Source organism: Oryctolagus cuniculus, chromosome 3, assembly GCF_964237555.1.
Source record: "Oryctolagus cuniculus chromosome 3, mOryCun1.1, whole genome shotgun sequence".
NCBI lineage: Eukaryota > Metazoa > Chordata > Mammalia > Lagomorpha > Leporidae > Oryctolagus > Oryctolagus cuniculus.
The window spans coordinates 8,624,573-8,647,214 of record NC_091434.1 but is presented as its reverse complement, the minus strand read 5'-3'; the positions used below and the strand labels follow the sequence as shown (position 1 = coordinate 8,647,214).

The 22,642-nt window shown below is 51.3% G+C and overlaps 1 protein-coding gene and 1 pseudogene across 12 annotated transcripts in view; both read right to left on the bottom strand.

Annotated features, from left to right (window-relative positions):
• The window catches only part of SP110 (SP110 nuclear body protein), a 42,932-nt gene that overhangs the window by 17,467 nt on the left and 2,823 nt on the right, over positions 1 to 22,642 (bottom strand). For 10 of the 12 annotated variants that reach the window (XR_011387068.1, XR_011387069.1, XR_011387066.1 and 7 more), the window contains exons 3-7: positions 21,107 to 21,275; positions 19,021 to 19,248; positions 18,653 to 18,736; positions 16,470 to 16,547; positions 15,605 to 15,673 (exon numbers count right to left, since the gene is read on the bottom strand). Coding sequence is in view for 7 of the 12 variants with exons in the window: in XM_051849066.2 (XP_051705026.2) it covers positions 15,605 to 15,673; positions 16,470 to 16,547; positions 18,653 to 18,736; positions 19,021 to 19,248; positions 21,107 to 21,275 (628 nt within the window). In the remaining 5 variants the exon portion in view is untranslated. The remainder of the gene's footprint in view (positions 1 to 15,604; positions 15,674 to 16,469; positions 16,548 to 18,652; positions 18,737 to 19,020; positions 19,249 to 21,106; positions 21,276 to 22,642) is intronic. The other 2 variants (XR_011387067.1, XM_070070082.1) reach the window with 1 other exon arrangement.
• Positions 6,836 to 9,176, bottom strand: LOC138848917 (ribosomal protein uL30-like; annotated as a pseudogene).

Below are 22,642 nucleotides of genomic sequence, written 5' to 3'. Positions count from 1 at the left end.
AGCAAGTGACACAGGGTAAGCTTCCTCCAGCCTAGGGAGGCGATGGGGGGGAGGGGGGTACATAAGCAGAGTCCCAGGTCCAACCCCAAGCTTGGTGGTGCTGGGAGCAAGCAGAAAAATCAGGAATTCCCACACCAGCCAGGCTGACATCCTGACCATGAGGGTTCAGGAGCTGGGTGGCAGCCTCTTCTCAGGGGTCCCTATACTCCCACAAAGACACGGGATCCCAAATCCCCACCTGATGGTACCCCGAGGCCCTCAGGAAAGCTGTGAGTACAAGAACAGCCAGCGCTGCGGCTCACTAAGCTAATTCTCCGCCTACTGCACTGGCACATCGGGTTCTAGTCCCAGTCAGGGCGCCGGATTCTGTTCCGGTTGCTCCTCTTCCAGGCCAGCTCTCTGCTGTGGCCCGGGAGTGCAGTGGAGGATGGCCCAAGTGCTTGGGCCCTGCACCCCATGGGAGACCAGGAGAAGCACCTGGTTCCTGGCTTCGGATCAGCACAGCGCGCTGGCCATAGCGGCCATTTGGGGAATGAAACAATAGAAGGAAGACCTTTCTCTCGGTCTCTTTCCCTGTCTAACTCTGCCTGTAAAAAAAAAAAAAAAAAAAAACCAAAAACAAACAAACAAACAAAAAAAAAACAGAGGAAAAAGGAGCCAGGAATGAAGGGAAGAGTCGGGAAGCAGAGAAGGAGAAGGGGGATGGAGACGGTGGGGAGCTGGAGCCAGGAAGCGGACAAGTGCGGTTTGGCGAGTGCTTGTTTCCTGTGCCGCTGACAGCACCACTGCACACAGCGCAGCTGATGCGTGGTGAGCACACACGGAGGTTTTGAGAGCTGCAGGACTGTGAATGTCATTCCCGACCGAGATGGGAGTCTGACTGCCGCCCGTGCACCCCCGTGTCCTTTGTCTGCGCTTCCTGGATGGGAGCCTGGAGCAGATACAATCTTAACCTCAAAGTTCCCTGACGCCTCACTTCCACCCCAACCACCATTCCTTCCAGAAGGTACCAGAAGAGAGGCCAGATTTGAATCCGTGTGGTGTCCGGGTCTTTCTGTGCGGGAGGCATACGCTGATGGGGGGCCAGGGCCAGGGCCAGGGCTGGGGCAGTGAAAGCTGGGTGGCCTCGCCCGTGACTCCAGTGAGGACCATGCTAGGTGCCAGGGGAGTGGCACTCATCCTTCTTGCTTACCTCCTGACAGTCATTTTTTCTGTCTTTCTGAATTTGAGCACCTACATATTTTTCTCCTCTCTTCTTAAAAAAGAAAACCAATTCACGCTCTGGCTATAAATATTGATCCAAATACAAATATAGATCCAGATATAAATATAAATATTGAAAATATATTGAATATTTTTTTGTTAAAAAAAATTTAATAGAGAGCATGTTCCCAAATGCTGGTTCACTCCCCAAATGCCTGTAATGGCCACGGCTGTGCCAAGCTGAAGCTGGGAGACGGGAGCTCAATCTAGGTCTTCCACGTGGGTGCCAGGGATCCAACTACTTGAGCCATCACTGCTGCCTCGCAGGGTCTGCATTAGCAGGAAGCTGAAGTTGGGAGCCGGGGTGGGCTGCTGAACCCAGGCACTCCAATGTGGATGCTGTTGTCTTAACTGCCAGGCTAAATGCCACTCCTCAACACTTTTTTAAAGATTTAGTTATTTATTTGAAAAGCAGAGTTACAGAGAAGGGGGAAGGGAGAGGGTGAAATAGAGACAGAGACCTTCCATGCACTGGTTCACTCCTCAAATGGCTGCAACAGCCAGAGCTGGGTCCATCTGAAGCCAGGAGCCAGGAGCTTCTTCCAGGTCTCTTACGTGGGTAGCAGAGGCCCAAGCACTTGGCCCATCTTCTGCTGCTTTCCTAGGCGCATTAGCAGGGAGCTGGATTGGAAGTGGAGCAGCTGGGACTCTAACCAACACCCATTCAGGCGGTAGTTTAACCTACTATGCCACAGTGCTGGCTCCCTTCAATACTTTTTAAACAAAAATTTTATGCTTTCTCATCACTTTGGGGAGGCAAGAAACCATTAGGCCTATGTGAAACAAGTACTTCATTTTGCCTGGAAGTGAATAAGAACTGGATAAAGATGTAAAAGATATTCTAGTAACTAACATTTAGAATATGCATTTTCAAATTAATAGCCATTTTTTAAGACTAGAGGAAGATATAGCAAAAGATTGTTATACGCCACGGACATGAAAGGTTTTCTTAGCTGAAATTCAAAGCCAGAAAAGATCACACAGATAAAGACAAACAGATTTTAAAAATGTAAAATGTTCACACCTCGGAAAACACTCCACATATTGAAACAGAAATGTTGGTAGGAACATTGTGTCATAGAGGACAGGGCTGGTCATGCTGCAGTAACAAACAAAACCGCATCTTAGTGCATCAGCTTGGAAAGGTGTATTCTTTGGTCACAGAGGACCTGCAGGGGACTCCCAGGGCTGCTGCCCACCCCCTACCCCGCTTTGGTGTTGGGGCCGTCTCTTCCACACCCTTCCCACAGTCAGAGGAAAGTTGTGGAGAGCTGTGGCGTGGGGCTCTTTTGTGCTGTGACCCAGGGGTGACACCTGTGTCTCCAGCTGCCTGGCCAGCACCAGCACCGTGCACTTGCCTCCTGCAGGAGGGACGGCCAGGAAGCTTTCCGGGTGTCCCAGAGGGGGAGCAGAGCGAGAAACAGTGGCGAGTGGTGGATGAGAGCCCTGCTGTTGCTGCACCTGCTCTCCTCTGTTTCCCCTCAGTTGGGAATGGAAGCCTGATTCTGAGTAGGTTCCCTATTCTTCTAGCACTAGGACCACATTCCCCAGCCCCTTTGAAGTCAAAGGCGGCCACACACCAGTCCCGGCAAGGCAGTGCTGCCTGTGGGTGGGCAAGGCAGTGCTGCCTGTGGGTGATGTCCATCGGGGCGGCGGGGGCGGAGGGGGCGCCCTTCTCTGATCTTGCCTCTTCCCCGTTGGCTGAACCCAGACTTCCTGGCTGGACCCTACCACAGAGGATGCCCCGTGCAAGAACGTTGACCATCTACCTCTGGACAGCAGAGCAAAAGCAGCCCTTGTTCTAGCTACTTTGTTCTTCTATTTATTTTTTGGAGCCTGGTGGGGCAAGAAATTAGCTGAGGAATAAGCAAGTTTTGCATTTTGTGGCCACTCTCGTTTTAGGTAACAGAGAGCTGACAGAGGTCTGGCAATCGACTTCTGCCTTTTCCTTGCCGATGAAGAACGAGGGCGCCTGGAAGCAGAGAGCCTGGTGACCAGGAGGCCAGCCCTGCTCCCACCCTTCCCTGCCCATGGGGCCCTGGAGACTCCTCAACCTCCTCTCCAGCTCAGTTTTCTCGCCTGCAAAATCGGAGTCAATCATTTACCCTTCTGCAAGGTGGCTGTGACAATAAAATGAAATTATGCGCGAAAGAAGCCAGTATAAGTTAATGTCAGGATGGAGAAGCTGTTAAAGTGATCGTTTAGATTTGTAAGGGGGTAAAATGTCACCCATTGTTTGTGACAATAATCAGGTATTTGCTGTTTGGGAGTCAGGTGCATCATGCCAGAGCTCTGTGGATTAGTGACCCGACGACCATGTCACCAATCAACAGAAAAAATGCAGCCTCTTTTATTTTTTTCCTTTCAAGGATACTGTTACCAACTCACTCCAAAATAATCAGCCACCCCTAGTGGTGGATTCACACACCCCAGCAGTACCACAACAAGGTTGGGGGCAGGTGCCTGGTCACAGGAATACATTTGTGTTTCTTTCCTTCTTTCTTTTCATTTTATTTTTAAGATTTATACATGTATTTCAAAGAGTTACAGAGGGAGAGAGAGATATGCTATCTGCTGGTTCACTCCCCAGATGGCCACAATGGCCACGGCTGGGCCAGGCCGAAGTCAAGAGCCAGCAGCCTTGTCTGGGTCTCCCACGTAGGTGCAGGGGCCCAAACATTTGGGCCAAATGCTGCTGCTTTCCCCAGGCCATTGGCAGGGAGCTGGATCAGAAGTGGAGCAGCCGGGATGTGAACTGGCAGCCATATGGCAAGCCAGTGCTGGTGCTGCGGGCAGAGGCTCTACCTGCTACGCCACGATGCCGGCCCCTACATTTGTGTTTCTGATGAGCTTTTCTCTTCTGAATTTCCCCAGAGAGGTCATACAAGCAATATGGAGACAGGAATCCCAGGAAACACGTGATCCATGGCTTGGGCACTTTCAGGATAGAATGAAGTTTGCATGAGGGCTCCCCAAAAAGTGTGCAGAAAATGGTGTTTCAAGATTAGTTTATTTTAGTCTCAAAACTTTTGAGAATATGCATTTTCTCATAATATGAAAAGTGTATTAGCAGGGTGCTGGATCAGAAATGGGGGTGCTGGGGATCAGCTTTGTGGCACAGCAATGAAGCCAGCGCCCGCAGTGCGGCATCCCATACGGGCGTCAGTTCGTGTCCTGGCTGTTCCACTTCCAATCTGGCTCCCTGCTATGGTCTGGGAAAAGCAGTGGAAGGTGGCCCAAGTGCTTGGGTCCCTGCACCCACGTGGGAGACCTGGGAGAATCCTTGGTTCCTGGCTTCGGCCTGGGCCAGCTCTGGCTGTTGCAGCCATTTGGGGAATAAATCAGTGGATGGAAGATCTCTCTCTCCCTCTCTCTCTGTAGCTCTGACTTTCAAATAAATAAATAAATCTTAAAAAAAAAAAAAGGAATGGAGGTGGGACTTGATCCGAATCACTCTGATATGGGGTGCAGGTGTCTAAAGAGGCAAATTAACCCATTGTGCTACAACACCTGCCCATATATTTTCTGTGAACGTTTCTAAAACCTCTCATACTCAGAGTATGGGTTCTGAGTGGTGGTAACGTTGGTTCTTCAGGGGTGAGAATGTCGGAAGAATCTTTAGAAAACCATGCATGCACACACATGCATGTATGTATATGCAGAGATACAGATTACATATATGGAATTTTTTTTTTGACAGGCAGAGTGGACAGTGAGAGAGAGAGACAGAGAAAGGTCTTCCTTTTGCTGTTGGTTCACCCTCCAGTGGCTGCCGCGGCCGGCGCGCTGCGGCCAGCGCACCGCGCTGATCTGAAGGCAGAAGCCAGGTGCTTCTCCTGGTCTCCCATGGGGTACAGGGCCCAAGCACTTGGGCCATCCTCCACTGCACTCCCTGGCCACAGCAGAGAGCTGGCCTGGAAGAGGGGCAACCGGGACAGAATCCGGCGCCCCGACCGGGACTAGAACCTGGTGTGCTGGCACCGCAAGGCGGAGGATTAGCCTAGTGAGCCGCGGCGCCGGCCTACATATATGGATATGTACTGTATTCATGACATTAAAATCTCAAGGGGGAGTTGGATTAGTGGTTAAGATACTCCCACATCAGGGTGCCTGGGTTTGACTTCAGGCTCTGGTTCCTGACTGCAGCTTCCTGCTGATGTAGACCCGGGCAGCAGGGATGGCTCAAATAACTGAGCTCCTGCCACCTACTCAGGAGATCTGCGTCCAGTTCTCGGCTCAGGCATCTGGGAGTGAACCAGTGGGCGGGAATGCTCTCTCGCTCACTCTCTCTCTCTCTCTTTCTCCCTTCCTCCCCCTCTCTCCTCTCTCTCCTTCTCAAAATGAATTTAAAAAATAAAGACAGAAAGAAAGAACATCAGAAACTTGCCCCTTGCTCCACTACAGACTACATGAACGCAGCCCAAGGGTTAATGATCGGACATTACTTTCCTTTAAAGAAAAAAAAATCATGGAGGAGGAAAAAGAACATCTAAAAGGGCTCTGGGGGGTGGGGTGGGGAGTGATGACGGAAACAACAAAGGCTGGAACACTGAGAGGGAAACTTGGGTCGAAGCCCACACCCGCACGCCCCACTCTGCCGTGTACGATTCTTGGGGCAGGTGTATCCGGGGCCGCTCGTCTTCACCCACTTCTGAAATGCTGTCACTGACATCTGAATCCAGAAACAATGCTTGTTCAGCTGGACAGCTCCACCAGGAACTCCCCCAGTGACCCAGGGAGGACTGCCCGCCCTGGGGCTGCCGGCTCTGAAGTACACATTCGCCCTGAAGCTTGGTGCTGCTGTGCCTGTCTGCCCCCGGCGGAGGAGCAGAGAGAGGCTAGACCATGAACAGAGCTGTCCACAGTGGCCAGGGGGATGCAGTCACTAACCCCCCTGGCCAGAGCCTCTCACGTGAGTTCTACAAACCTCTAGGGCCTGGAATTCTCAGGAGGGTCCAAAGTGTTCTCCTAGTAACACGTTGTTTGCCTTTCTCACTATGTTGGCCTTTGCACGGACTAAGACCAGTGGCTGGGGCCCAAGTACACAGCAGACCAGTGTCCTCAAAGCTTAGCATTACTTACTGCTACCTATTTACCGTAGAAAGCCAGACTGACTTAAGAATGTTCTTGACAAAGCAATAAGTGATCCATTTCATTAACTGTCTTACCCCTGAGTGCACAGCTTTGTCATGTTCTGCATGGAAAGGCGGGGACACGTGGAAGGCATTGCTGCCGCCCCCTGAAACACACGGTCGTCTCAGGAAATCGCGCGTGGGACTGAGCCGCAGCCCCGTGGCAGGAGGCTGTGAACCAGCGCTTCCCCAGGCGTCTGCGATACTACGAAACTTCACGGGGTAGAGTGTGCACTCGGAATGGAAGTTGGCAGAATGAGTTTTATGCTAACAGGGCATGAAAAGCTCCTGGACATGGTTTCAGAAGCTATCACTTGTCAAGTTTTGGTGTAGTATTAAAGATGAAAAACCACGGACACCTCAAAAGACGGGTAAAGCACTTTCTCCCTTTCTCTTTCTGTAATGGCCAGGACAAGTGCCTGCACATCATTTTGCATTGTTTTTTTTTTTTTTTTTTCATGTTTTAATGCATTGTTTTACTGCTAACTCATTTCACAGCTATGTTTAAGGGCTCCATGAGCCAAAATTAAAGCAAAGTTGATTTGAAGGGACCCCGGAACACAGCCCTAAAGCAGGTTTTCCTGTTTAACTTAGGCCTGGCACATCCTCACCAACTGCTTAGATCACAAGCTGAGGCAATTTAGGGCTGGACCGCTGATGAAAGACAAAGATGTACTGACTGACTAACCCCTCCCTCCCCAGGATTAATTTCCCCATAACTCTTGTTGCTGGCCTATTATGTCATCAACAGGATAAACAGCAAGACTTCTGGGGTCTAGAATGTGAAAGGAAAAGGTCCAACTAAGCTGTTTATTTGGGGACTTAAAAAGCCACAGTGCTAATTTCACTCAAACCAAACTGAGAAAATGGTTCACCACTTCCTGATCTGATGCTTAATCATCAGGGAAACCAGGAAATTCAACCCCCAAGCCAGAGGGGGAAAGGGTGGGCATTTCCAGACTTACAGATGGCACAAGAAGCCACAAGAGCTGCCAGTGTGCTAGCGGAAAACACCCAACTGGCTTGATGGGAAAAAGCCACCTTGGTCAACTCCAGTATTCTGCAGGATACAGAACCAGAGATTAGCAAGATGAAGGCCTGGGAGACCAACCCTCCTTAAGAGCCGGATTTCCTCGCCCCGGGGGCTCAGCTGCCTGAGAGGGGTTCTATGAGCTCCCTGAAATTCCAAGTAAAATTTTGGGTATGTGTTTGCCCGGTGAAGGGATCCTTCCTTTGAAAAATTCTGAGCTAAGAAAAGGAGTACGCCAGCTCCAAGCTAGAACAGAAAAGCCATCAGACACATTGAGAGCCAGCCAAGTGAGAGTGCCTGCAGTCGTCACTGAGCAGCTGGAACGTGGATCCACAGCAGACACAGCTGAGCACCTGTTTTGGTGCTCCGCTTCCTAATTGTATTTCAAGTCTCTTCAAAACAAGGCCCTGGTAGCCCCCAAGTCCTGGGAAATCTTGACAGATGCTCCGGCCAGTCATTCATCAAAATCAAATGCCAGGACAGAAGCTGTGACAAAGGAAGACTCCTTCCTCAATGGTCGGTGCTGAGTCCAGAGGAGGCAGCACCCAAGATGGAAGACAGTGGAACCTCTCCTTGGAATGGGGTAGGGATGAGGTGCCTGCCAGGATCACAACTATCTTTCCCTTGATCTGCCCTTTCCAATTTCCGGGGATAAGGAAGAAAATCTTCTCTGAAGATACTTGATAATAATTCCAAAAAAACATCTTTCCAGATATCCTGGGTCTAGTTCAGCTGGCGGATGAGCTGATTGATGCGTTCACCCCGATAGCCAGGTGAGCCCATCTCCTTGAGGAAGCCCACTCTGTTCTTGCTAGCATGACGGGCCACTGACAGCTGGAAAGGGCGCAGGAACCTCGCAATACTCTGGAACTACTTCCCCGGGAAGGCAATGTCATGAATGAGGTCTTCCAAGCAGATGACACCAAATCTCCCCAGGTGCTCCTCAGTCACGGTGCTGTCTGTCAGAGGGGTGCTCTTGTCGTTGACCCTTGCTTGTCCACGTTTCAGGATGAGTTCCCGGACAGACTTCAGATTTGGAAATCCCCAGGTCACGCAGCAGTTTTAGGTTTTGGGGGGTGACCTGGACAAAGACGCCACTGAACAGCTTCTTCAGGCGAAGTCTTGCAATGGTCCTCTCCACCAGTGAACTCACCCCGTTAATCCTCTGGAGCTGTACGACAAAGGCCAAGGAATGCTTGTCTGACATTTCCAAGGCACGAGGTTTCACTTTCAGTCGTCGGAGCCGGACTGCGTCCCGTCGCTGCCGCCAGGAATCGTGCACGAAGGACTCCAGTTGCTTAAACCTGAATTATTTTCTTTTCCTCTCCCTCTTGGCCAAAAGCTCCTGCTTTGCCTGTGTGGCTTTGAGGGCTTGATAAGCCTTCCTCTTTTTCAGGAGATTTTCTGGAACCAGTGGAATCCTTTTTCTTTGCTCTTCTTCCGCCATCTTTCTTCAGCGGCAGCTACTGCACATGCACCTGCATTGGGCTTTTTTTGTTGTTTTTTTTTTTTAAGATTTATTTATTTAGGGCTGGTGTCACGGCATAGTGCACTAAGCCTCTGCCTGGGGCAGCAGCATCCCATATGGGCTCTGATTTATGTCCAGCTGCTCCACTTCTGATCCAGCTCTCTGCTATGGCCTGGGAAAGCGGTGGAAGATGGCCCAAGTGCTTGGGCCCCTGTACCAACGTGGGAGGCTCAGAAGAAGCTCCTGGCTCTGGATCAGCACAGCTCTGGCCGTGGCAGCCATCTGGGGAGTGAACCAGTAGATGGAAGACCTTTCTTTCTGTCTCTCTCTCTGTCTATAACTCTGCCTCTCAAATAAACAAATAAAAATCTTTTTTTTTAATTTATTTTTATTTGAGACGCAGAGTTCCAGAGAAAGGGAGCAACACAGAGAGAGGGATAGGTCTTCTATCTGCTGGTTCATCCTTCAAATGGCTGCAGCAGCTGAGTCAGACCAAAGCCAGGAGCCAGGAGCTCCATCTGGGCCTCCCAAGTGGGTGGCAGGAGTACAAGCACTTGGGCTGCTCTCTGCTGCTTTTCTAGGCGCATTAGTAGGGAGCTGGATCGGAAGTGAAGTAGCCGGGACTCCAACTGGCACCCACACGGGATACTGGCATTGCAAATGGTGGTTTAAGCCACCATACCATAGTCTGTCATTTTCAACTACATATCTGTGTGAAGCTAGATTTTCTTAATTCAACCAAGGCAACATATCACACTGATTGAAGGCAGAAGCAGACAGAAGAATCCAAGGAGGGGTGCAGCAGTTAAGATGGGGCTTGGGAGGCCTGCATTCAATATCAGAGTGTCTGGGTTCGAGGGCCACCTCGGCTCCTGACCCCAGCTTCCTGCTAATGCACACCCTGGGAGGCAGCAGGTGACAGATTAAGTGGTTGGGCCCCTGCCTCTCCTGTGGGATGGAGTTCTGGGCCCTTGGGTTCAGCTAGCCCAGCCTTGGCCATTGTAAACATTTAAGGAGTGAGTCAGTGGATGGGAGAATTTTCTATCACCTCTGTCTCTCAAAAAATTTCAGCTGTCTTTTATGAAGTTAGATATTAAGAGAGATTTGCAAAATTGAAAAAAGATGTCACTTGTCTCATTAACTTTTGTTTTGGGACATGTGTTTTCTTTTTATAAATATCTGTTATTTATGTTAACAGGAAATTGATTGTTATTTTAAATTCATAAATACTTAAAAGTCATAGTTTAGTTTCTAACAAAGTATCTAGGGATAGACATAAAGAGCATACACGGTGGCTTTTTGGGTGGTCCTCAATGATGCCTGAGAGTGCTAAGGGGCTCTGAGACCCGCTGCCCCCCGGGCGCACATCTCTTGCCGCAGAAACCCTTGGGCACAACAGAGCCTTGTGCTCTGCATCCCCCTCCCGTCATCCTCATTCTCTGTACTTCTTCCCTACGCTGACTACAGATCTCCCCACCCTGGGGGTGCCTGCTCAGGAGAGCCCCTCCACACTGCGCCATTCAAACGGCAGACTCCATCCCCAGCCTCACCCTCTGCTCTGGACCCCGGGGCACAGTCCGTCTTCCTCTCTGGGGCCCTTGTCAGCACCTTGGAGTTCCAGGTTGAGCCACCGCTCCGTGGAGTCATGTGATCTACCACTCGGAGCTTCTCTTGGCTTCCATGGCCAGGCGGGGCTGCCCCTGAAGCAGCTGGTGATCTGTGAGTAGCTTTAATTGGGGTCCCCAGGAAATGCCCCCTCCCCTCCCTAGGACCCCTCTTCCCACACCCAGCCTCCTCCCTTTCAGGGGCCCTCTATTCCCCTCTACCTTGCTTTTCTCACACTATTTCTCTTTTTTGTTGAATGTAACTTTCTCCCACCCCCCCAGATCGTCATCTGCTGTGTCTCCAGGTGCCGTGAGTTGACGTCACCCACATAAATTTAGGAAACTCTCAGAGCAGTGGGGCTTATTTCCCTGAGTGTGCTCCCTGCACTATGAGGTGGCCACATCTGAGCAGAAGTGGCTGTGGCCACTGGTCTGGAGCAGAGAGGAGGGGGCTTCTACAGCATCTCACCAGGCTCCCCCAGGGCGCGTGCGTGGCACGGTTGGTATCCAAAGTCTGTGTGGTATCCCGAGTGCCTCTAGTGAGGAAAGTGCCAAGGTCAAAGACTTGAGAGGCAAGGACCCCACCAGGAGAGCAGCCACTTGGAGGCTGGAATGGAAGGTGAGGCTCCGACCAAGAGGGTTTGCCACGCCAGAGAGGAGCACAATTTCCATCGGCCGTGGGCTTTCGAAGTTCACCTCCACGGGATGGCCCGTCTAGGGGAACCAGGGTGCTCTGCTGAGGTCAGCAAGGACACACACACTGCAGGGCCTGCCTCCTCTAGGAAGGTGGATCCGAGCCCAGAGTTCTCCAGGATAGCCAGGCACCATTTCTGGAGGAAGTGGGTGGGGCTAAGTGTCGAAGGGGCGGGACCCAGGAGAGAGGGAAGCCACTGAGTATTTCCCCAAAGGACTGGGACAACCTGAACGAGCCCGAGACTTGCTTTAAGTGGCAACATTAATTTTTTCTCCATAATGCAATGAGGGTTCCGAGAACTGAGAAGTCTTACAGAAAACATACACAGCTTTTGTGGGTGAGCAGGACAGTCTATATTTTCAGCCTTCCTATATGGAGGTGGGTTTTTTGTCACTAAATTTTGAAACTTTTTGGGGGTGTTTTAGTATTTTTAATAAAGATGATTAAATGTAAAATAATGTGACTCTTAAAAATATCCCTGTTGGGGAGAAAGGGAAGGTATTGTTTAATGGGTCTAGAATTTCAGGTTTATACAATGAAAAAGAGTTATGGAGATGGCTGGTCTTGATGACTGCACATTATAGATATGTTAAATACTGTTGTACTATACACTTAAAAATGACTGACATGGTAAATTTTAAGTTATATGTAGCTTACCACAATAAAAATAATTGGAAAAATTCTTTGAAAAGTACATGATCTGTCAATAGTTAAAGTAGCACTCTAAAAGATCCTGTATAGGGGCTGGAGCTATAGCATAGTGGGTAAAGCTGCCACCTGCAGTGCCAGGATCCCATATGGGCGCTGGTTCGAGTCCCAGCTGCTCCACTTCCGATCCAGCTCTCTGCTATGGCCTGGGAAAGCAGTCGAAGATGGCCCAACTCCTTGGGCCCTTCCCCGGCATGGGGGACCCTGTAGAAGCTCCTGGCTCCTGGTTTCAGATCAGCCCAGCTCCAGCCATTGTGGCCAGTTGGGGAGTGAACCAGCAAATGGAAGATCATTCTCTCTCTGCTTCTGCCTCTGCCTCTCTGTAACTGTGCCTTTCAAGTAAATAAATTAATCTTTAAATAAATAAAAGATTCTGTGCAGTTTTTCATTTAAATACAATGTTAAGACAGATACACCTGGCAGTCCTGGGAACTCCTACTCAGCTCAGTAGCTTGAGAAGTCTCAGAAGGTCAGTTATTGCAATCAAACCGACAGGCTCCATTTCCAATGAGGCCACTTTTCAGACCAGAGAGCGTCCATCGCGGCAAAGCCACATAGACATTCCCCAACCGCAGCCCTAGGGTGGGTGGGCAATTAGGGGAGTCTGGTTTTGGTGCTGGGATGCTGGTGGGCTAAGTAGACCATCTATCTATGCCCCAACCTTGGCATTGAGAATTTGGAGGACTGGATGGGCCCCACTTCTCGACTGTGAAATTTCTTTCCAATAATCTTTCCCTGCACCATGTGGTGCTAGGGGTGTCTGTGACCCCTCTGCACAACACAATGGAAATTCATGAACTTCCTTTGTTGGCTCATTGCTCAAAATCTGGAACACAGGAAATACGGTTTCTTTCTTTTTTGTTTTCATGCAAGAAGTAAGCAATGCCTCGTCTGTGCTTGGACAGTACCATCTAGCCTAGAAGAGACACAGGATGTAAGTACAGTAGACTGGGTGGGATCTTCCCAGAGAGTTGTGCAAGGTGCTGCAGAAACACGCAGTGGGACCACCTTAACCAATTCAGGCATTGGTGCACTCCTTCTTGAGGCAGACATCTATGGGGAATAGTGTGGGATAGACTTGTAGCATGGAGAGAGAACAAACAGCACACACCAGGGATCACAGTGGAGTAAAATGGGAGGAAGTGAAAGTTCAGGGTGGTTGACTGCAGCTTTGAGTGGGAAGAGAAGGTGACGGCTGAACTGGAGAGAGCTTTGACCACCACATTAAGGACCAAGAACATCACCCTAAGAACAACAAAAGGACATGCACAGGCTTAGATTATGGAAATGAAATAATCATGCTCTAGTGTATAAAAGAAGGCCTAGAATCGATACCAGGGTCTACATACTAACAGAGCTCAGCTAGGCAAAGATGGCTTAGTTTTACTCATTTTTTGCTTGGCATCTAGGTGGATGCTCTGCTCATCTTAGGTTAAACAAATGCCCAAGTCCTCCCAATCTCAAGGCCCTGCATCACCTGGCCTTGTCCACCTTCTCACTTTGTGCCACTTTCTCCTTCCTTTATCATCGCCAGCAACATTGTATCATCGCCAGCAACATTGGCCTTCCAGGTCAGCCCCAGGTCTTTGGCACTCTTTTTTTTTTTTTTTTAATAGATTGAATTATTTGCTTGAGAGGCAGACAGAGAGAGGGAGAGAGAGAGACAGAGGTCTTCCATCACTGCTGGTTCACTCCCCAAATGGCCGCAATGGCCGGAGCTGAGCTGATCCGAAGCCAGGAGCTAGGAGCCTCTTCCAGGTCTCCCATGTGGGTGCAGGGACCCAAGCTCCTGGCTTTGGATCAGCTCAGGGAGTGTGAGTTTCAACCTACGTCACGGCCGCTCAGCCAAGGAGGCCCACAGAGAACACACACAACAGGCGAGGGGCACTGACTACAAAGCAGAGTGGGAGAGACAGCAGCTCGCCTCCCCTCCCGGCCAGGAAGGCTGCTCTCCTCGGGGGAAAGGCACAGAATGAGACTGTTCCCACGAAGGACCTCTAAAGGGCACCTCTCCTTGTGACTCTGGACACTGGACTCAAGCGAAGGGTAAACTGAGTCAGGATAAAGGGGCTTTAAGCCACTGGTTCAGGCGGCCTCATTCTGCTGTGTTCCCCACACGTGCTGTCACCTCCCACTCATTGTTCAACCCACTGTCACCTCCCACTGTCTCCATCACCACCAAAGTGCTCTGGGGGCACACCCTCGTCTCTGAATTTATGTCAATCCCAGGACCCCGCTTCCTGGGGCTCGCTCACATCCCCCTCAGTACTCCCCCCTCCCTCCCCACTCCCCCCATCTGCCTTGCGAATTTCTTCTTCCTGGGTTCTTGTGCCTCCTCCCATGGATCTGGACTCCCACATATATATCTCTGCCCAGGTTTCTCACTGAGTGCCCGGCTGGCTGACTATGGGGAAGCCACCCCACCCCGATTTCTCCTTGCTTGGGTAAAATTCTTAGCTTCTGCAGAGACAGAGAGCTATGTGGTAAAGACAGGGAATGTGCACTTTAACTGTTTACACTTCACACAGGAGAGAATTAGCTCTGGGGCTTTTTATCTAGCTAATTGCTCTGATCCAAAAGAACAATAAACTTCTCTTCACTCCAGAGATGGCCAAATGGTTCCAGCCAGACCAGCACCCAAGGGGAAGTCCCAACGTATCAGGAAGACTAGAGGGTTTCTCTCTAGGTATTTAGTGTCAAAAAGGAGACACAGGTTGTCAAACCTGACACATCTCTGGGCCTTGGAAAGATGCATTTGAACTTGAAACAGTAGAGCAAGGGCTCTGGGTTTTTCCATCTTAGGTCCAAGCAGCAAAGTTTGTTTCTTCCCTCCTTTCAGGAGGGGAGGGAGTGGGGGTTGTCTCTCATCTATGGAAATGGAAAATCCACCCTTCTCCATTTGTTGCCTGTGGGCTGTAACCTGCCATTCAAACACGAAGATTCCAGCAGCTCTGCACTGCTCTGGGGCCTGTGTGTGGGGACAGGGCTGCAGGGTTCCTCTGGCTGTTGAGTGGGTTGTCGGTATTCACAGAGACCGCTCTCCTGAGCCAGTTACTGTGTGTGAAGAATACACCTACGCACACAGGGCAACACCTCAGACCCCTCACAGATCCCGACAAAACACACAGCTGGCCCGGCTGCACGGAGAGCTGGCAGTCACCTCTGAACGCACAGGTCAAAACGTGAACTCTAACCTCCCCCGTATACACCTGTGTCCTCCATCAATGGGCATGACCACTCACTCAACATTTCAAGCCAGAATGGGAGGGAAAATTATGACTGTTCTCTCTCTCTCTCTCTCTCTCTCTCTCTCTCTCTCTCTCTTCTCTCCCTCTCCCTCTCCCTCTCTTATTCTAATGTGCAGTGTATCAAGTCCCATCAATCAGGACCGACAGATAGTCCCTCAGCCCTCTCTCTTCTCGGGTTCGCCACCGCCGGTTCAGAATCCAGGCTGCCTACACCCTGCACAAGCCTCTGTCCTCAAAGGCTGCCCTGACTCCACTGCTGCCCATCTCCAGTTCTGTCCCTACCCAGCAGCAAAGCTGATCTCGCCCAGCTTAAAATCAGACCACGTCACTGCATGGATTAAATCTGCTCAGTGGCCTCTCATTGCACTTGAGATAAAATCCAGCACCCACACCTTGACCGACAAGCCCTGCGCGAGCTGTCTCTGGCCCTCTGCCTCCTCTTCTTCCCCCATCTTACCTCTTGGGAGGCTTGTTTTCCGGTGTCTCTTCTTTGGGGTTGACCAGATACTCCTTTTCCTTTTGCTTCCTAAAAAGAAGGGATAAAGAAAATCTTTTCCAATCACAGACACAGACTCAGCGATGATGTTCATCTTCCAGAAGGAATGAACTTCAAAGAAACGGGTCTAAAAAGGGAATTCTTAAACCAAGCATTGGGGAATCGAATGGGTTTCAACGACAGAGCCTCTGGGTTGCCTTTGGGAGTGACCAGAATTTGTGGCAGAAAGTCACCAGGGACGAGCAGAGGAAGGAGCTGCGAGGCCATGGTGTTGGCTGGGCTGTTTGTTACCTCTGGGTACCGCGAAGGCACCGGCATGACGGCAGGACCCAAGCTGGGGGAAACACAGCCTTGAAGGTCTTGCAGGGCGTGGTGGGGAAGCCGCAGATGGTGGTGATGAAGAGGAGGGGCTGTTTTAATTGAATGGCAAAGCCTCCAAGGAAGGGAGACGGGGCGAGGGAGTGGATGAGGCAGTGGGCAGCCATGGGTGGCCTCCAAACTCCTCCCACCATGAAGTGTGAGCGCTGGCTGAGAAGGCCAGGTCTTAAGAGGAGGCAGGGTCATCTCGGTGACAGAGGGTGCTGCAGCTGACCAGCCAGAAGCTGGGGACGGAGCAGACCAGGGGTTTCAGAAGAGGCAGTTCCAGGGGTAGTTCAGTGTCTCTGAACACCTTGGGGTTTCCCTGTCATTATAAAGGGCTTTGCCGAAGGTGCCGTGAGTGGGATCCAGAGAAACAAACTGTGGTGGGCATCCGGATGCTAGCCACAGCCTGCCTGCTGGGAGTCCACACCCCTGACACCTGCAGAGACAGAAAGGCAACACTTACGTTTCTTGTTTGGAGCTGGGCTCAGTGCCTCCCCAGGCTCCTCTGGGTCACTCGGCTCTGGAGAGTCATCTCTTACGACTGACAAAAGAAACGTGCTTCAGGCTCAGGACGGGCCAGGGCAGCCAGGAGAAGATACAGAAAGTATGCGGCACAGGCCTGGGAACGTGCTGGCCCCAAGGGTGCCCGGCTCTGCCTTGATCTAACCAACTCGTGGTTACTGTTAGCTGGGCGGCTGACCCAGTGACCCAGGGGACCACTGTGCCATAGTGAAGTCTCAGGCTGATCCATTCTGGGAGATTCCCTTAGTGGATGGGAGAGAAGTAGGAGGGCTCTCGGGGGCCCTGCTCAGGGAACACAGCTAAGAGCAGTGGGAAATTCAGACGGCCACACAGAGGGAAATGCGCATTGCTGCGTGTGGATCCTCTTTGATCGCCTTGGCTGTGATGAGTCACCTTGAGAAGCAGGGGAGGGGATGCGTTCCCTATCTAGTTAGGCACAGGACAGTCGGAAACAGCAGGCGCCTGGACTGGCCAGCACCCGCCAACAGCAAATATACTCGAATACAAGGTTCTGCTAGTTTTGGTTGCAAAAAGACGGAAAGACACAAAACTATGACAAATAAAGGCTCATCTCACTTAAGGCTGCACCTTCTTGTTTCCCAATGCCAGGAGAACTGTCCTAAATTCTGGCCTGTCTCAGAGCAGGTGACCGAGGCAGGTGACAAGTGGTCATTAGACACCTACAATGATTCATGACTTTCCAAAGCACTTGAATAATATCCACTTTTTAAAAAACCCATATGATCCAGAAGCGACTGAGGTTAAAAGTTAAAGTTCCCATGGTCAGGGCGGGGCAAGGGAGGCTCGCTGCTGTCTGGACCACACAGTGTTTGCTTGCTTGGCTTTTAAATTTTCATTTATTTATTTATTTATTTATAATAGAAAATTCTTTTCTTTTTATTTGAAAGGCAGAGAGAGTGAGAGCAAGTCCATCTCCTGATTCACTCTCCAAATGCTTCTAACAGCCACGGATAGACCAGGCCAAAACTCGGAGGTTAGAATTCAGAAAGAATTGCAGATCCCAGGACAGCAAGCAGGGACCAGGGTGAGGAGGAGAGGGAACAACTGATTGCAACTGGTACAAATGATGGGGTGACCACCCACCAAGGCCTTGTCCAACACGGGGTGGGATGGGAAGGGAACAGGCATTTGCTCTCAATTAGGCTCTAGTTTAATAATGGAACTCGTTGTCTCACCATTTAGAAGATGGACTCTTGTTAGCTTCTTGATGATGTGAGTCTGTTTGGATGGAAAAGTGGAGCAAACATGGAATCAAACAGGACTGGAGCGCTCAGAATCCACCACACAGGGCTTGGCATTGTGGTGCAGTGGGTTAAACCACCGCCTGTGATGCCGGCATCCCGTATGAACACTGGTTCAAGGCCTGGCTGTTCCATTTCCAAACCAACTCCTTGCTAATGCACCTGGGAAAGCAGTGGACGATGGCACAGGTGCTTGGACCCTTGCCACCTACCCCATGCGGGAGACTTGAATGGAGCTCCAGGCTCTGCTTCACCTGGCCCAGCCCTGGCTGTTGCAGGCATTTGGAGAGTAAACCAGCAGAAGGATGATATTTCTGTCTCTCTGTGCCTCCCTCTCTCTGTGTAACTTTGCCTTTCAAATAAATATATATATATTTTAAATCCACAATACCATTTGGGACCAACACCCAACCATGTACTACTGCTGCCGTTACTGTAATCAAATGCTACCATAGTGACAGTTTGGGGAAGACAAGTGGCATAATTTAAGTTCAATCAGGTCTGGACGATCTTTAAACATTTGGTAATCTTTTCTAGTAATTTTGCTAACGCTGCTCCTACAATTTAAACCCTCCTAAGATAAACAAGACCGAAACTCAAAGAACCCCATAATCAGATGGCGACAAGGAATCGGGTAAGGCTCACCAGCTCAGGTGCCGCACAACTCACCTGCCACTTCAGACCGTGTGTAGAAGGCCAACCCGCTCTGCAGTGGCAGCCGGCGAATCGGCACCCTCTGTTTCTTTTTCTCTACCTTGCCCCCGGGTGTTCCCGGACTTCCTGCCACAGCCTTCTGGTTGGCAGGTGCATGCCATCCTGCAGACACCTGGAGCTAAGCTAGGCCAGTCCCCAGCCACATTACCTTGCACAGGGCCGGGGCGAGGGCTGGGCAGCTCTTGGGGGTCTTCCTCCTCGTCTATTCTGGATGTCAAGCTGTCACTGGTCACTAAAGGGGAGAAGAAAGATCCTCACAGGCTACAGGGACAGGGTGCGAGCGAGGAGAGTGGGCAGTCAGAACGCAGGCGCCCGAGAGAGGAGGTTGGGAGGTTCCAGCAGTGGGACGTGGGTGTTCTGGGCTCCAGGTCTCCCCCGGCCCGGTCTGTGCTCAGGATCCGCCTGGGAAAGGGCAGTGTGCAGACAGCAGGGGCATGGCAAGGACCACATGAATCAAAATGGCCCAGGAGGCCCTGGTTGGGCACACACAGGGGTTGCTCGGGGTCTGTTTCTCACCCGGAGTGCTCCTTCCTCCCACGGTGGGTCCAGGCAGAGGCTCCGAAGTGCTGGCTGAGGATCCTCCAGGCTCACTGCCCCTGTGCGCTGTGGGCAGGCAGCTGGGTGGGGGCAGTGGGGGTGCAGGCAGCGGCAGCAGGGTCTGTAGGCGACTGCCTTCTGCTGGGTCAGGTGGGCCTTCCAGCAGGACCACCGTGGGTCTGCTCCACTCTCCGTGGGAAGCGCAGGCTGGGGTGGATGCAGGAGTACGTGGGTTCCGAAGGGAAGGGGATCTTTAATGCACGACTTCTAAGGGGACAGGGGCCCGGAGCTGCTCACCGCACCCCTCCCCTACCCCGGGGGGGGGGAGCAGAGAACCGACTCCTGGTCATTGTGCCCACCTGTGGTGTTTTTCTGCTGCATTTGATCTGGGCTACATTAACCGTGCCTAACCCCTGATCTAATCTCAGCACGGTTTCACACACCAGAGTTGAACTTGCCTTTGTACCGAAGAGGTTAATTTTCTTTAATTTCCGTTTCATAGACTTAAGGCAATTATGTACATGCTGTAACTTTAATAGAAGTCTCTGCTGTAACAAACGCAGATGACACACCTCCCTGAGCAAATAAAATGAAATACAGATTCCTCTGTGGGGACATTCTCGTCTCTGCAGGTGCAGCTCCCTCCCTTCTACTGCGCTCTCGGGTTGGGGTACGTTCATCTTTCTCTCCCACCTCGAATGCCCCAGCACTTTGGCTTCCTGCTTGCTGCTCCCCTCCATGGCTAGTGCTGGTTTTCTCTTAGGATTCTTCCCTATCTTTTATTCCAGACGTAGAATTGTCTCAAGCAGTGAACAGGAAAAGGAGCATCAAGGTGGATTTGGGAACGGGACCCAGCAGAAGACAACAAGGTTGGGCCCGGTTGGGGCAGGGGTGCTCAGCACACCAGCGCCTCTGGCTGGGACTTGCTAAGCAAAGCCTCTCTGTCCGGGCTTCTCCTGCTACGGCCTTGATGTTGCCAAGAGAATGAGCCCACCTGCAGGTGCACCTTTCTCCCTGCTGCCCCTGCAGCTCAAAGAATCCTTTCTCCCTCCGGGGAGGAGCCACTCTGTGGTGCGGAGTCAGAGAGCGGGAGGGGAGCTGTCTACAGCGGTGGTGGCTCAGTCCAGTGTGAGCTGCTGGTGCACCCCTGCTGCTCTCTGATAAGCGAACCACTCGCTTTGGTCAAAATGTTTGTATCCGACCTAAGATGATTCTACTCCTGCTTCCTACCCTGGCTTCTTTCTCCCCAGCTCTGTCACCGCCCCTCTCTCCCTCCTCCTTCAAGTATGCAGCTCCTTCTCTCCCCTGTGGTCTGTTCTTTCTCGCCCCCTCTTTCTCCACGTCTGTCCCCCCCTCCAGCTTTCCACTCTGTCTTCCAGCTGACCCTGTTTAGCATCATGGTTAAGATCTTGAGCCCCGGCCAGGGACCTGCGTTCAATTCCTGTGTCACAGACAGGTAACTTGGAGAGAGTGACCTCTGAGCTCTAACTTCCCTGTCTGCGCAGTGGAGATAACGCTGACTTGTTTTAAAGACATTGTGGGATGATTCTATAAAGTGTGCAGGATATTGCATTCAGGTGTGTGAGCAGAGAATTCCAAGGTGCTAACCATACAACAAGGACAAACAGAGGCACTGCTGATGACCTGACTGATCAGCACACAGGGTATTACAGGACTGAAATGTCCCCCTGAGGCCCCTAAGTATGGACACTTTTGTTAGTAAGAAATTGAAAACCGCTTCTCATCTATTCCTGTCCATTGCTTCTCCTCTGGGGCTCTCCCGGTCCGCCCGCCAGACCAGGTCTCTGTAGCTGCATTTCTGGCACCGTGTGCATTCCTGAGTGACCGCCCAGCACACGGAATGGCACGACCTCCCCCCAATTCATAGTCGAGCTAAGACAGAAATGTGCGTGTGCTCTACAGTCCCTCTCACAGAGTCAAAGGCAGAGCCGACCAGGGCTGCCTGGGAGCACGCACGGTCCCGCCCTTCCCGGAGCCCAGATGCCGCCCGAACTCTCAGCAGGGCAGCTGCTCATAGGCGGGAAGTATGAGGGAACCACATTACCTCCTCTGAAGCTCCTGAGCACGGCCGCCAGCCTGGGGTATTCGCGCAGGTTGATTTGGCTGAACAAGGCCTCCAGCAGCTGCAGGCTGAACGTCTGCTCCAGTCTGGTGAGAACATTGTACACCACTCTGGACACAGGGACCAAATTCCTGCAGGCTTCCAAAGACTCCTTCAAAAATGCAGCAAAGGATGATGACTCAAGTTGATAAAAGTGAACGGAGAGTTAAAATACCCACCTGTGTGTGGTTTCTGAGTTGCAAGGAAGCTAGTTTACTCTTTTTAAAGATTTATTTATTTTTATTTGAAAGGCAGAGTCACAGAGAATGGAGTGGGGGGAGAGAGAGAGAGAGATAGAGGTCTTCCATCTGCTGGTTCACTCCCCAAATGGCTGCAAAAGCCAAAGCTGTGCCAATCCGAAGCCAGGAGCTTCTTCCGGGTCTCCCACGTGGGTGCAGGGACCCAAGGACTTGGGCCATCTTCTACTGCTTTCTTAGGCCACAGCAGAGAGCTGGATCAGAAACAGAGAAGCCAGGACTCGAACTGGCACCCATATGGGATTCTGGCACTGCAGGTAGCGGCTTTACCTGCTGTGCCACAGCGCCAGCCCCTAGTTTACTCTTTTAAGAAAAGTGTTAACATAAAGTGCACTCTCAAATCCTGTAAGGTAGAGAGATTTTGTGAGCCTCACTTTTAAATGCACTAGAGGGAAGAGAATTAAAAAGATTTATCTATTTGAAAGGCAGAGTGATAGAGACAGAGAAGAGAGAGACAGAGAGAGACAGACAGACAGATCTTTCATCTGCTTGTTTACTCCCCAAATGGCCACAACAGCTGGGGCTAAGACCAGGCCAAAGCCAGGAGCCAAGAACTCCAAACAGGTCTCCCACATGGGTGGTAGGGGCCCAAGCACTTGGATCTTCCTCTGATGCCCTCCCAGGCACATTTAGCAGGGAGCTGGATTAGAAGTAGAGCAGCTGGGACTTGAACAAGTGCTCTAATATGGGATGTCCCAGGAAGACAGAATTTTTAAGGAAGTAAAGTTGCAACACAAGATACCATCATGTAACCAATTCTTTAAGGCTGTGGGCAGGATACTGCCTCTCTCTCTCTCTCACTCCCCCCGCCTCCATCTCCAGGACTTCGGGTGGCCGGAGTGGCTTCCAGTCTCAGGGAAACCATCCAGACTCCGTCTTGGCCACGGCATGGACAAACAGAAACATGGCAGGAAAGAACTCACTCCAAAATGCGCACTGAGCACCTGCTAGGCTCAGTGCACCAATCCTCGGGTACGGAGCCGTGGATACGCTCAATGAGATGCTGCCCCTACTGGCAGTGGGCATTGTCAGGTAGAGAAGATAAGCATTAAACAATTCAAACACAAAACACCCAGTGAGAGTGGAGCGTAGTGCTGGGGAGGGCCTCACAGGCGAGAGGCCAGGGACACCTGTCCGGGCTGTGATGGGCAGAGGGAGCTGCGGCGCTGAGGGCCACACTGAGGGCCATGCTGGGGACGCTGTTCCTCCACTGCTAGCACCC